The sequence below is a fragment of the Rana temporaria genome, chromosome 3, assembly GCF_905171775.1.
Source record: "Rana temporaria chromosome 3, aRanTem1.1, whole genome shotgun sequence".
NCBI classification, from domain to species: Eukaryota; Metazoa; Chordata; class Amphibia; order Anura; family Ranidae; genus Rana; species Rana temporaria.
This window is the reverse complement of record NC_053491.1, coordinates 382,299,898-382,315,674: the sequence shown is the minus strand read 5'-3', so window position 1 is coordinate 382,315,674 and position 15,777 is coordinate 382,299,898. Positions and strand designations below refer to the sequence as shown.

Below are 15,777 nucleotides of genomic sequence, written 5' to 3'. Positions count from 1 at the left end.
TGCAGTTGTCTATTGTAAGGGCCAGTTCACACTGCTGCGACTTGGGATCCGACTTGTCAGACCTCAAGTCGCTTGACATCAGTAATCCCATGTTGGTCAATGAGAGCCGTCTTAATGTACACTTCTGATGTCGCTCCGAATTCAGAAAAGGTTCCTGTACTACTTCATTCCGACTTCTAGGCAACTTTGTACCCATTGATTTCAATGGAAGTTGCTTCCAAAGTCGGATCACCATCTTAACTGAAGCAACTTTACAGGAAAATAAAATTGTTTACTCAGGCAAACCCCTCCCTCCCACAGAGCTGAGTATTCTTTGATTGGCCACAGCCAAAGTCGCCTGTCCTGGAGGCAATTTTAAAGGGGTTGTATAGGTAAAAAAAAATCCCTAAATAGCTTCCTTTACCTTAGTGCAGTCCTCTTTCACTTACCTCATCCTTCAATTTTGCTTTTAAATGTACTTATTTCTTCTGAGAAATCCTCACTTCCTGTTCTTCTGTCTGTAACTCCACACAGTAATGTGAGGCTTTCTCCCTGGTGTGGAGTGTCGTGCTCGCCCCCTCCCTTTGAGGGGGCGAGCAGGAGTGTCAGGACGCCCACTAACACACAGCTCATTTCTCTATCTGCAACTTAGAGCTGCAGAGGGAGGGGACAAGCACGACACTCCACACCAGGGAGAAAGCCTTGCATTACTTTGTGGAGTTACAGACAGAAGCACAGGAAGTGAGGATTTCTCAGAAGAAATAAGGATATTTAAAAGCAAAATGGAAGGAGGTGGTAAGTGAAGGAGGACTGCACTAAGGTAAAGGAAGCTATTTTAGGGATTTTTTTGTTTTGTTTTTACCTTTACAACCCCTTTAAGTTGCGTTGTAAGTTGCTTCAAGGCGCGCTGAAGTCGCCATGCAAAGTCTTGCTGCAAGTCAGGTTGCCCCTGTGTGAACCGGCACTAAAGGGAGGGCTCTTTGTTTTTGTATTTTTCTTTTGGAACACCATGAGTTTTGTTTTGCTTGAGTTGATTGGTAGTGAATTTCTCCAGTATTTCTTTTTTTCGCTCACTCTTCTCTCCTCGGGAAGCTTATGTAGAAAAAGTCACTGCTTTTCCATTCACACCGCTAAAAATAATCCACCACGTGGGCCTGTGAAAACGAAAGACTGTTGTCTGTTTATATTTATCTGTTACAGAGGAAGTCTTTTGCCGAAATTTTTTATTGAATAGGAAGAATATTTAATTCACCTCTGTGAGCCTGTTCCACTATGCACACTAAAGCATTACCCACCAATGGAAAAACCTACTATTAGGGACAATTTTGGCAGCCTGATTGCCAGCACATCTTAAAGGATCCATTCACCTTTAAAAAAATAAATAATGTGCTCCCCCAAGGGCATAATGCAAGGCTCATGCAGTCTGAGTGTAGCTGTCTGCCTGTACCTCCGATTACAGGCAAGCAGTTCCCTAATGTCCGGACTCCATGAACTATGATCGATGATCTGCAAAGGCTGACGATTGTCGTTCGTTGATTCACAGGGATCTCTTAATGATGCAGCTGTGTGGGCGGAGCCCCACAACTTTGTGAATGTTCAAAATAACAAAAAGTTCCGTGCTGCAGATCAATCGTCGATCACGACGCCCACCGCTGACCTGAAAAAAGGATAAAAAAAAAACTTTAGGTCCAGACAACGGCGCTTGCTAGCTCCACTATCTGACGGCTGTTAAACAACTGAGGGGCACCATGCCCTCAGTTTGTGACGCTAAAAGGGGGAGGTGCCACCCTGCCCCTTGGCTATTTAAGTCTCTTTAAATGCTACCACTTCTGCTGCTTATGCCTTCACTGTGGAAATTACAAACTTACAAATCGTAGCTTACACCAGGCAAAGGCCCTCCCTCCACCCCTTTTTGTGACGTTGTTTGAGCCTGGCGATTGGTTGCTCAGGTCCTGAGCACTGCATCCTCAGAGGACGGCAAAACAATCGCATGCCCCCCCCAACCTGGAAGTGCTGGGTGTTTTCAAGGGCTCTGGTTGGAGAACAGAGTAGTGGGGGAGTATGAACAAGGTAACAGTAGCAAAGGAGGTGGGTTCTAAAAAGTATGTTCCTTTGCTCTTTTACTACATGTCGTTCATGAAGTTGTGAATTTGGGGTTTTGTGATGTATATTTATGGCTAATTTTTTTGTTTTCTCTTATTTCAGATCGCTGCATCCAACAAATTTTAATTTCACTAAGTTATTCTCAGCCTGGAAAATACCATTTTTTTTGTTTTGCTTTCTACTCCTGTATTTCTGGGATTTTTTCAAGATGTCGCGCAGCCCTGACGTGAAGGAAGATCCTGTGGAGTGCCCTCTTTGCATGGAGCCTTTGGAGATAGATGACATTAACTTTTTCCCTTGCACATGTGGATATCAAATATGCCGCTTCTGTTGGCATCGTATACGCACAGACGAGAACGGGCTCTGTCCCGCATGCAGAAAGGTCAGCTTTGGGAAAATTCTGCTCTGGGCCTTATAGCAAGCCTGTATTAAGGAAGTCATGGAGGTCATCATTGCTAATGTCTTAAAGATCTGGCGACCTGGCTGTCATTCTAAACGGCCAGCTTTGTTGATATTCATCTCACTTTCCTGGAAAATTATGCAAACAAGGAGTTCTGACATACAGAAGATGCATATTTTGTTCCTGGTCAGTGTTTCAGAAAACACTAAGGGCCAGTTCACACCAGATGCAGTTCCGTTTTTTCTGCACCAATACAGTCAGTCTCTGCACTGAAAACTGACTGTATGGTGGGAACTAGAGCCATTGGAATACATGGAAAACTCTGCTCATGCATTTTTAGTGCAGAAAAAATGCGCACAGGGCTGTACGGAACTGCGTCTGGCGTGAACTGGCCCTAAAACGCAGACAGCCAGGCAGCTAGTAATTTCTGAAAAGGGTCAGCAGCGGCAGGCTCCATATTTCTTGCATGACAGGTTCTCTTTAATCATCTTGCATTCTGTGGAGTTTAATGGTATAAACCCTTATTAACTACTTAAAGAGGAACTTCACAAGAGGGTTTGAAAATGAAATCCGCAGCTACAAAATCTGTAAGGGCTCATTCACACGTGTGTTGATTATGAAAAACAAAGCCATGCACATTAATGTGCCTATAGCATTTATGATGTGTTCATGATGTGTTTTTGTTGTGTTTATGAAGCTTTAAAAAAGCTTCAAGAATGCTTAACCACTTGACCTCCAGAAGATTTACCTCCCTTTATGACCAGGCTGTTTTTTTACGATACGGTACAGCGTTGCTTTAACTGACAATTGCACGTCGTAACGTTGTACCCAAATAACATTTTATGTTTTTTTTTTTTTTTTTTTTCCACACATTTTTGATCACCTCCGCGGTTGAATTTTTTTTGCGCTATAAACAAAAAAAGTCATCAGTTTAGGCCAATATGTACAGTATTTTTCTACATATGTTTTTGTAAAAAGATCGCAGTAAGCGTATGTTGATTGGTTTGCGCAAAAGTTATAGCATCTACAAAATAGGGGATACATTTTATGGCTTTTAAATAGTTTTTTATTTTTTTTGCTAGTAATGGCATGATCTGCCTTTTTTTTTTTTTTTTTTTTTATTTTTTTTATTACGGTGGACAGATTGGACACTTTTGACACGTTTTTGGGACCATTGACATTTATACGGAGATCAGTGCTATAAAAATGAACTGATTTACTGTGTAAATGTTACTGGCAGGGAAGGGGTTAACACTACGTGGAGATCAAGGGGTTAAATGTTCCCAAGGGAGGTGTTTCTAACTGTGGGAACAGTGTAGTGACTGGGGGAGGAGACAGATCGCTGTTCCTAATCCCTAGGAACAGGCGATCTTTCTATCATCCCCTAAGAGAACGGGGAACTGTCTGTTTACATTGACAGATCCCTGTTTCTCTCAGGAGCAATCGTGGGTGGCCAGTAGACATCGCGGCTGTGCCCATCGACGTGGGAGCCCCATAGTGTTGTTAAATGGGCCGACGTACAATGATGGTGATTCACCCAGGAGAGCCAACCTGCCGCAGTACAAACTTTCAAGTGGTTTAAGAGGAAGTGTAATGTAGAGGAAATTATCTACTTTGTGGTGTGTTCAGGTTGTGGTGTGATGGCTCTTTTATGAATTTTTTTTATACTTTGATTTTTTTACCCTTAGCTTGGTCCAGGTCAACTTTACCAACACACCATGTAGGTGCTGTAAAGGTACAGAGCGTTACGGCTGACCAGCATTGATGTCTTATGAAAGCGATATGCTGCGCTGCTTAACCGCTTGCCGACCAGCACACTACGATATATGTTTGCACAATGGCCCAGCTGTGAAAATGGCCCTTTAAAGCGGAGCTCCACCCTAAAGTGGAACTCCCGCTGATCGGAACCTTCCCCCTCTCCGGTGTCACATTTGACACCTTTCAGGGGGGAGGAGGGTGCAGATACCTGTCTAAAGACAGGTATTTGCACCCACTTCCGGCCACACAGTCTCGGGTAAACTGCAGGCATAAAGTCTCCTCCCAACCCCCATCCCCCCCCAAGTTGTGTTCTGGGAACACTCGGCTCCCAGAACACAGCGGGAGCCAATCGGCAGGCGTAGCGCGACTCGCACATGCGCAGTAGGGAACCGGGCAGTAAAGCTGGAACGCTTTACTTCCTGGTTCCCTCACCGAGGATGGCGGGGGGGCAGCAGAGTGATGAGCGATCGCTCGTCCTCTGCTGCGGACGGCGCTGGACTCCAGGACAGGTAAGTGTCCTAATATTAAAAGTCAGCAGCTGCAGTGTTTGTAGTTGTTGGCTTTTAATATTTTATTTTTTTCAGCGGACATCCGCTTTAAATCGTGGCATAGTGGGCGTGCACAGCCTACTACGTGAGCATGCCCGCGGGTCCCGTCGACTCATTGTCCACCGGGGCCTGCGATCGTGACACGAAGCGGCAGAACTAGGAGATGCCTATGTAAACAAGGCATTTCCCTGTTCTGCCTAGCAACATGACAGGGATCAACTGCTCTGTCATTGTGAGCAGTGATCTGTCATGTTCTAGTGAGACAATCCCCCCTACAGTTAGAACACAGCAAGGCAACACAGTTAACCCCTTGATCGCCCCCCTAGTGTTAAACCCCTTCCCTGCCAGTGTCATTTATACAGTAATCCGCACGGATCGCTGTATAAATTACAATGGTCCCAAAATAGTGTCCGATGTGTCCGCCATAATGTTGTAGATTGCCGCTACTACTAATAAAAATTATAATAAATGCCATAAATCTGTTCCCTACTTTGTAGGCGCTATAACTTTTGCGCAAACAAATCAATATATGCTTATTTCGATATTTTTGAAAAAATAAATGTAGAAGAATGCACACCGGCCTAAACCAAGAAAGAAATTATTTTTTAATATGTATTTTTGGGGATATTTATTATAGCAAACCGTAAAAAAAATTTTTACAAAATTGTCGCTTTTTTTTTATAGCGCAAAAAATAAAAACTGCAGAGGTGATCAAATGCCACCAAAATAAATCTCTGTGGGGGGAAGGACTTCAATTTTGTTTTGGGTGCAACGACTGCACAATTATTAAAGCCACGCAGTGCCGTATGCAAAAAGTGCTCTGGTCAGGAAGGGGGTAAATCCTCTCGGGGAAGTGGTTAATTTTCAATACGACACAACGCTATTGCTTTTGTTTGAACAGCACTGTGTGGTGGCATAGTATTATTCACAGCAGACCTTGAAGGCTGGTCATGAGGCTTTAAAAATGCTCATTAAATGGTGCATAAACACAGCGTATTGACACGTGTGAAGGAACCCTAATAACCAAGTCAGTACACGATGTCCAGAGGTGTCTCCTGCTCAGCTGATGCTTCTCAGGTCTTTGAATTTTCTGCACCGCCGTCTTGGATTTGGGAACAGACAGTAATTTCCTGATGACTCACCACCGGACCCCGGCTGCATACAGTGAGATTGGTCCTGCAGCTTCCTAGTACATGTGACGTGTATCCCAGAAGAACATACCCAAACCATGGTCCTACCACATTTCATCTCCACTCTGTCAAAAGTATGAAAACTATAAGCCAAACTCCAGAACGTAGCTTTTCTTTCTGTATTTAAAGTTCCACCCACAAGTACAAGTTCCACCGCCTTAAGCACTCCTTACCCCCTGACATGTCATTTTTGTGGGGGGGCGAGTGTGTATCCTCTTTTTAGTGGGACTACATGTCCCACTTCCTGCTTCATTTCTTCGGCCTCCTAGGTGACGACTCCTCTTGCCCTAGGTGGCCCCTCCCTGCCAGCGATCTTCTGAGACACAACTCAGGTCCCAGAAGATCGGCTGGCCAATAGGAGAGCGCAGCGTGACATGCGCAATGCCCGTCCAGCCGTGAAGCCTTACGCTTTCACGGCCAGGTGCCCACTGTTACTATGACGGCATCGAGGAGGGGGAGAGGAGCGAGCCTCCGGTCGGCCGAATCGCTAGGCTGTGGGGCAGGTAAGTGTCGGTTTATTAAAAGTCAGCAGTTGTGATTTTTGTAGCTGCTGACTTAAAGCGGTGGTTCCCCCTAAAACAAATTTCTAACAATAGATTCGTAAGACCCGTTACACTGCGGGTAGGCTGGCTTTTGTTTTTTCGTACATACCGAGATCTCGCCGTTTCGTCCCTTGGCGGTGGGCGTTCCTAGTTGATTGACGTTCCTCGGACGGGCGCATACGTGACGTCACGACTTTCCGACAGAAGCCGAACGTCATTGCGCAGGCGCCGTATAGAGTCGGCTCTATACGGCGCCTGCGCAGCGACGTTCGGCTTCTTTCGGAAAGTCGTGACGTCACGTATGCGCCCGTCCGAGGAACGTCAATCAACTAGGAACGCCCACTGACAAGGGACGAAACGCAGAGATCGAGGTATGTAAAAAAAAAAAAAAGCCAGCCTACCCGCAGTGTAACGGGTCTTACGAATCTATTGTTAGAAATGTGTTTTAGGGGGAACCACCCCTTTAATAAACGAAAGAACGGGTGGAACTCTGCTTTGGTTTGTCAAGAGATTGCATTCATTGACGTCTCCACTTGAAACCAACCTTCCTTGACGTGTTTGACCACTGCCAGCTTGCTCACAAGGATAGGGAAAGACTTCCTCTATCCTTGTGAGCAAGCCAGCAGCGGTGCAAAGCATCAAAAAAGGTTACCGTGTATACTCGAGTATAAGCTGACCCGAATATAAGCCGAGGCACCCAATTTTACCACAAAAAACTGGGAAAACGTATTGACTCGAGTATAAGCCTAGGGTGTCCATCTCCATGCCTCGCCTCACTGTGCCCATGCCTCGCCTCACTGTGCCCATGCCTCGCCTCACTGTGCCCATGCCTCGCCTCACTGTGCCCATGCCTCGCCTCACTGTGCCCATGCCTCGCCTCACTGTGCCCATGCCTCGCCTCACTGTGCCCATGACCAGACTGACGTTTGACATGGGAGTCTATGGAAGGGGTGCCCAGATTTGAAAAATCGGTGCTCCCCAGCCGTAGGTTTCCTTAGACAACAAACTTTGCACACTTGTAGAGGAAGAGTAGAGCTACATGTGTGCCAAGATTGCGGTCCAGGGGACCTACGGCCGGCCGGTTCCGGGTCCCCAAATCCGGGAGATCAGGCGCAAAAAGGTGACTCGAGTACAAGCCGAGGGGGGCATTTTCAGCACACAAAAATGTGCTGAAAAACTCTGCTTATACTCGAGTATATACGGTAGTTTTAGGTGGAGACATCAATGTATGCAGACCTTTTTTTTTTTTGGGGGACAAATCTCAAACACGGGAAAAAGAGCCGAGTTCTGGTGTGCGGCTTCTATTTTTTTTATCCGTTTACTGAGTGTATCCCAGGAGGCTACAGGCAGGCCAGGCCAAAGCGAGTTCATCCTCATCTAGGAGACGATGGAGTGCGAGAAGGTTCAATCAAATAAACTTGCAATTTCTTCAGACTTGGGGAGAGAGACTGCGTTTGACCTTTTACAGGTAAAGGCCCACTTTAATAACTGCTTTAAAATTGGTCACTGGTCATGAGAAATTAAAAGTTGAACTCCTGGGATAAAATGAAATACCACAGACATGTTTTCTTACGTGACCATTGTATTTCTTGTAATAAAGACCAGTCACTGCTGCTCTCTCTCCTTGTGTAGGGTGACTGGTCTGGTCTCCGCCTGCTGTAGTTATCTGCAGGCAGCCTGTAGTGGGTTGGGTCTACCAGGTTCCCCCTGATCTGCCAAGCTGGTTCCAGGTATCGTGGAAGTTCCTCTGCAGGCGCAATCTGATCTGCCGATATGGTTCCGGCTAACGAGAAAGTTCCTTTAAGGACTGCGCTGGCGCAAACTTGCCGACGGAAATCTCCAAACCTCGGCCGGCATCCAGGGCGACGTGGATTTCGAGGAAAGTGGCCACTCGGCCTCCTGGCTCTTTTTTTAACATCCTCCAATCCACGGGGATGTTAAAGAATGAGCCTGGATGCCGGGCGAGGTTCGGAGATTTCCGTCGGCAGTCCTTGAAGGAACTTCCCCGTTAGGGGAACCTTAAGGACAGGTCACCCCCTACACTTCTGCTTTCTGTAGAGGCTGTGTAGACAGCGATGCCACTTTACTTTTACACAATACCATTTAGGTATGCAAAGGCATTTGGTGTACTCCAATTGGAATGCTATCCTTTGACTATTGAGGAATACATTTAAACATGTTTTGCCTGTTCTGTCAGGTTTTGTTGTGGTTTTCACTAGAAACTTCCAAAGTGAGGGGAAATCCTGTAATAGACCGTAGTAACCATAAAATGTGTCCCATTGGAAGCTTTACCCTCACCTTTGTTCTGGTAAGAGTTTACATTTAGGTTTTCCCTTCACTTTCTCTTTAGAAGACAGTGATCACAAGGACACATAGGGGGATGACATTTCCCAGCAGGGACAGACAGTAATAAAAACTGACAGATTTTAACATTTCTCCTGTTTTCAGGCTCCTTTCAGACCTGAATGTTTCAAAGTCACACGTTTTTACGTGTTTTTTGCTGAAATTTTGTTCAGGTCACCAATGTAAAAGGCAGAAGAACGCCTGTAATCTGCGCCAAAGTAACTCCTGTTCTTCTTTGAGCTTGGGGCGTTTTTCAGGTGTTTGCTTCAGGGGACACAACGCTCAGCTATGAACAGGTGCCATTGAAATGAATGGGATTTTGCTTGTTGGGCATTTTTTTTAGCGTTTTATCAGCTGAAAACGCTTGGGTGTGAATGCAGCCTTAGGCATGTTTTGAATCTGATTTGCGATCCCCCCCCCCCCCCCCTTTTTTTTTATTCATTTATATGTGGGTTTCCGTATAGGAGCAAAGAGCTTGCAGTTGGGTGTGTTTCAATCTGCAAGCTAATGTCCCAGTATGCATTTTTTAGTATCTAAACCCAAGAGCAAAAAATTATTTTTTGATCATATAGAACACATGATAAGCTTTCTTAGACAATTGCTACAGCTACCGTTCATCTATGCAGTTTGCTTTTGATCCCTTTCTGCAGTGTACTTTGCATTTTTGCGCACACATTTTTTATACGTTTTGCATTTTGTGTGCTTTTTCTTTTTTCTTTTGCCCGATTAGTTGTTGGAAGTATGTTTATTACTGAATCATACTTGCCTAGGTGGGTGCAGCATTGGTCCGATGCAGCAGTTCCCCTCAGCACAGCCTCACCTGTGCTCATCAATGCGGCCTCACCGCGCCCACCATTGCAGCCTCACCGCGCCCACCATTGCGGCCTCACCGCGCCCACCATTGCGGCCTCACTGCGCCCACCATTGCGGCCGCCTCATCCCACATTGCCGATTCACTTTGCCCCCTTAGAAAATTGTTCAAAACAGAATTTGCATTTGATAAAGATCTGTCAATTTCCATGTTTGCACAAAAGTTTGGCAGGGGAAAGAACTTTGCTGTGCTTCCAGGATTAACTTCAGCCTGCTCATACACTAGGTTTTTATTTTTGGTCTGTTTTTGATCGACTCCACCACTTAAGTTTAGAAAATTGTTTGTTTCAGCCACAAAATCACACATTTTTGTATTCTGAGAATCAAGTTGAGCCCTTATTTAAAAAGTTGAACAAGCAAGCATTTTTGAACCATTTTCTACCTACAGTATATATGGCCCCGATGGCACTCCACTCCCAGGCTGCCCAGCTTCTCGCCAGACCTAATTTTCCACTCGCAAGTGGAAAATTTGAGGTCTGGCTTACTTTTTACAAATGCTATTTTCCTTTTCACCTGGTGATCCTGATATTAAAGCGGTGGTTCCCCTAAAAATAAAATTTTGACATCGCATTTAGCAAATAAATTACAATTAGAATCGGCTTGTTTTATTTAAAAAATACCTCCGTACGTATCGTTTCCTATATTCGGTCCCACCGCCACTTCCGGGTACAATGCAGGCGGTGGGCGTTCCTAATTGATTGACAGGCATCCGACCGACGCATCCATCGCGTCACGAGATGCCGAAAAAACCCGAACGTCGGTGCGCATGCGCCATATAGAGCCGCACCGACGTTCGGCTTTTTTCGGCATCTCGTGACGCGATGGATGCGTCGGTCGGATGCCTGTCAATCAATTAGGAACGCCCACCGCCTGCATTGTACCCGGAAGTGGCGGTGGGACCGAATATAGGAAACGATACGTACGGAGGTATTTTTTAAATAAAACAAGCCGATTCTAATTGTAATTTATTTGCTAAATGCGATGTCAAAATTTTATTTTTAGGGGAACCACCGCTTTAACAAACTTCACACCTCTCACCTAGGGTGACAACTCTAACTTACCATATTGTATCTGTGGAGAAGTAGTGTTGTGACCCTAGGGCAGAGTTTCTCAACCTAGAGTTCCTATAGAGGTTGCCTGGGGTTTCTTGAGAAACGTGTGCCTCTCAGATAAGTTCCCACTCATGATCTATTTAGTTATCTGTAAGGGGGAATTCATCCCAGTGACCATCACTAATGTATCATGAGTTGTAGAATTCCATGCAGCAAATATTTTGTAATTCAGAGGTAATTTGGACATAGCTGATAACTTTGTTCTCTCTCTGCAATGTTATCAACCCTCTGGATTTCTGGCAGGATCAACAGGTATTTGTAACAGACCAAAAGGGAGCAAATAAAAGGTCAGTGTTGGGGTTTACATTTAAATTTTCAGTTTTGTTTGGCATGTGCCTTTTAATCTATAGAGGTTTGCAGGCCCACCATCTCACTATTATTGGGGGTAAAAATCGTAAAAATTGGATGACCTGTATTTTATTTTTTATTAAAAGAAATTGTGAGTGACTGTTCTTTTAAAGGCCATTTCCTGTCTCACAGCCATATCCAGAAGACCCTGCTGTCTACAAACCTCTCTCCCAGGAAGAGCTGCAGAGGATAAAGAACGAAAAAAAGCAGAAACAGAATGAACGCAAACAGAAAATTTCAGAAAACCGAAAGCATTTGGCCAGCGTGCGCGTGGTTCAGAAAAATCTAGTCTTTGTAGTGGGCCTTTCACAACGCCTCGCAGACCCAGAGGTACATGACTGCAAAAAATGTGCATTATTGAAACACAAGTTTTAGGCTGATGTTGATAAATATAGTAGAAGTATTTGGTTATCTGTAGCAGAAAATGAAAATCCATGTTATATGCTAAAGGATAAATATCAATCTTTTGTAATGAAATCTGATCTGTTGAAAGATTCCAGCATTTTGCCCAATTTTGAATGGTTTCTAAAGTGTAGTTCCACCAAAAAGGGGAAGTTCCGCTTTAAAGCCTCCTCCCTGGCTCCTGTTTGGGAAACGGCTTGTGGGGAGAAGGGGTGGCCAGGTACTTGATTTTGACAGGTACCCGCTCCCACTTGCTTTTGGTCGCCGGAGGCGATTGGAACAGATTTTCTCCTTCTCCTGGAACTCTGCTTTACCACTTGCCGACTGCCTAACTGGGAATTTATGTCCTTACTTTGACGTTAAATACCGGGTTTATGCTCACATAGGTCACTCCCACATATGTAAATTGTGTTTGCACCACACGTGTGATGCCATGAATTTCTGAGCGAGCGTAATATCTCTAGCACTAGACATCCTCTGTAAATCTAAACTGGTAACCTGTAAACATTTGTCAAGCGCCTATGGAGATTTTTAAGTACTGCCGTTTTTGAGCAATTTTAAAGCATGACATGTTGGGTATCTATTTACTAGCGTAACATAGTTTTTCATGTTCTACAGAAACTTTTTCACAGAAAAAGGTTTGAAAATCCGTGTGACATTAAAAAAACATTTCAATGACCACCAATTTATTCTCCAAGGTTCCCTGCTAAAAAAAAATTTGGGGGTTTTAAGTAATTTTCTAGCAAACCATACAAAAAATGTTTACGTTATAAACGGCAAATGTCAGAAAAACGTTGGGTCCTTAAGCAGTTAGTGTGTGTCAAGACAAATACTTTTTTTTTTTTGGATAAAGTAGGGAAGGGTTAAAATTCCTGTGTGTGTTTATTTTTTGCTTTGTACTGTTTGAGAAATTTCTTTTCACTTCCTGTCCTGGAGATACAATTGGAAGTGGGAGGAGGAAATCTCAGCAAAATGGGGGAAAAAGTGTGTGTGCCCTTAGTGTGAGAAACACAGGTTTGCACTAAGAAATAATGGCATGGATTCCTAATAAATAAGTGTGTGACTTTCTCATGTTCATTGTACCAGCACAGAGCTTTAAGCCCTGTACACACGATCGGTTAGGCCGATGAAAACCGACCGATGGACTGTTTTCATTGGTCAAACCGATCGTGTGTGGGCCCCATTGATTTGTTTTCCATCGGTTAAAAAAAAATAGAACATGTTTTAAATTTTTCCTATGGATAAAAAACCGATGGGAAAAAAACGATCGTCTGTGTGGAAGTCAATCGGTCAAAAATCCATGCATGCTCAGAATCAAGTCGACGCATGCTCGGCAGCATTAAACTTAATTTTTCTCAGCACGTCGTAGTGTTTTACATCACCACGTTTGGACACGGTCGGATTTTTGACTGATGGTTATCCGACGAGAAAATCCATCGGATTAGATTCCATCAGATATCTGTGTGTGTGTGTGTGTGTGTGTGTGTGTGTGTGTTACAGGGCTTTACACTTCAAAGAATCAGTGTTAATCTGCACCAGATATTCACAGGTGTTTAGGATCAGCCTTGCCCAGCAGCCTTTATAAATTATTATGGGCATTTGAGCAGCCCTGGATGCAGATTGTACATCCACGGCCCCTTTTCAAATCGGTCACAAACCGATAGGTTATGCTGTTAAAGCACATTTGAGCTTTGTGCAAACGCCTGTGAATACCCAGCGCAGATTTACACTGATTCTTGGCGGTGTATGGCCTTGATCAGCCGTGTGGCTGAGGCTTTACATATAATGTTGGGCAGTAAATTGTCACAAATGTATCTGAAAGCTGGACTTGTGCCTGACCATACACTATTCTCATTGTACAATTTTCCTTATATTTACCAAAACTATAATATGAGGACAAACCTAACCAATCTATGCATAAAGTATCACATCAGGAAAGCCCTTGTATTTGTTTTATGCTGGATCTAAATGAAATTGTACAGTGTATGGTCAGCCTTAGAGACTGTAATTTGCCCAATCAGGACAGCCCACCCTTTGATCCACTGTTATTCATCTTGACCATGCCCTTGCCTTACCTACACACTGCATCGTTGAAGCCCCATTAAAATATCTCCTCCTCCCGTGATGCAATGCTCGAGCCTAGATGCCAATCGCCAGACATAAACACTGTCGCAGCTTACACAGGGTTTGTCTCCTGGCTTTGATAGAGGAACGGAGTAGCAAAGGTGAGGCATGTCAGAGGTTGGGCTAACAAGAGACTGTCGCTTTGCCTTGAATGGGCAGTGACATCGTCTCTTTTAAAAGACTGTTTCCAACTTAAATTGCAGGTAAAAGGACAGAAAAATCAAGTCTTTTAATAGCTTACAGCAATTAGGAATTGACGCTTCCTGAAGTAGTCAAATTTACGTAGAATAGGCACCTCCCTTCCTGCTTTTTATACCCATTTTCTCTTCTGGGAATGTTTGTGCTGACCCAGCTTTTCTGCCTCACATAACTAATCTTTTATGTAGCTTATTGGGGGGGGGGGGGGGGGAGTGAAGGGGAATACTATAGAGTGGCACTTGGTGACAGCTGTGAGTCTACTGGGGCTGGTGACATACCAAAGATGGTGGCTCCCAGCAGCTGCTTCAGGGCCCTTGGCTATCTGCACAATGGAGGGTTTTACAGGTAAATAACATGCGTAAAACAAATTGTTAATATATTCTTAAAGTGAAAAAATATATTTAATCGGCGCAAAAAAAATTATTGTGAAAATAAAATAATCAATATAATTAACCTACTAATAGGCTTGATGTGATTGCTGCCCACTCCACTTAGTGTATCCACTTGTGACTCTCAATAGGTAATAATCAAAATTATATAATAGTGTAGTGCAACCAAAAACTCATAACTCAATTCCAAATATTAACAAAATATGACTCGAATGCCTGCTCACCTTTCAATATTGACCCCACTACAGAGTCGCACAAGCCTGTTGTACTATCTCTCAGGATGCCTCGGGAAACCCTTCCTCCTCCTGGTGTTCCTGGACAAGACAGACCTTCTCCTGGGTTCTCACGATATGGACCCCACTACAGAGTCACACGCTTGGTGAAATCTCTCTCAGGATACCTAAAGCACATATCCTCATGTCTATGCACCTAGACAGCTCAGACCTTCTTGGATCTCCATTCAGTCATGTGTAGCCATATAAAACAAAGGCAAACCATAGTGCTCTCTGCTAATAACCTTTAATAAAACGTAACTCTGATAACATTTTCACATACAATCGTGAAATGCATGCATATCGTCAATCATGAGAAGAGGAAAAACTTCCTAAATGGCGGTACCTCGCACCTGTACGCGTTACTCTCTCTAATGAGCTTCTTCAGCAGGCGAGGAGCCGTCCAAAATGAGAGGAATGAATAAATTAACCTTATCATTAATAATCACACAATTGCGGACACCTGTATACTCAGCTGAGGGGGATCATCATGGGTGATACTGGATGTTGTCACATGACATCATATACTCTTCCTACCTGTAATTTGTGGGACTTCCACCCACACGTGACATCATATTCTCTTCCTCCCTGCTTAATGTCTACCTTGTGGGAACTTACGCCTTACTCCTCAACAGGAAGTGGCATATCTAAGATGTGAACCTATCACTCAGGGCTAAGAGAAAACCAGAAATGATGTTCCTGACCCTGAATCTAATCGATTCTGATGTTAACTTCCACCCTTACATGCTGCCCTGTTCGTAAATCACAAAAATATAAACCCAGGAACTAGCCAACATTATGGAAATCTACTCGCTCTGTGTGTGAGGGATATGATATGCATGTATTTCGCATTTGTATGAGTTTTTTTTATCCCCGAGTTAAGTTTTAATAAATGTTATCCGAGAGCACTATGGTTTGCCATTGTTTTACATGGCTACACATGACTGAACGAGATCCCGGGAGGAGGTCTGAGCTGTCTAGGTGCACTGTGATGAGGATTTGTGTTCTCAAGGTATCCTGAGAGATTTCACCAAGCGTGTGCGACTCTGTATTGGGGTCAACATTGGGAGGTGAGCAGCCATTCCAGCTAGAGGTGGTGGTCACTGAAGTCAATGGATATCAGTGAACTGTCACTGAAAGTTACACTACGGTTGGACTTGATTGATGAGTTTTTGGTTGCGCTCCACTATACAGACGGT

The 15,777-nt window shown here is 44.1% G+C and overlaps 1 protein-coding gene across 7 annotated transcripts in view; it reads left to right on the top strand.

Moving 5' to 3' along the window:
* The window catches only part of CNOT4 (CCR4-NOT transcription complex subunit 4), a 161,949-nt gene that overhangs the window by 40,710 nt on the left and 105,462 nt on the right, over nucleotides 1-15,777 (top strand). For all 7 annotated transcript variants that reach the window (XM_040345668.1, XM_040345669.1, XM_040345671.1 and 4 more), the window contains exons 2-3: nucleotides 2,185-2,464; nucleotides 11,326-11,523. In XM_040345668.1, the coding sequence (XP_040201602.1) occupies nucleotides 2,291-2,464; nucleotides 11,326-11,523 (372 nt within the window). In that variant the 5' untranslated portion in view covers nucleotides 2,185-2,290. The remainder of the gene's footprint in view (nucleotides 1-2,184; nucleotides 2,465-11,325; nucleotides 11,524-15,777) is intronic.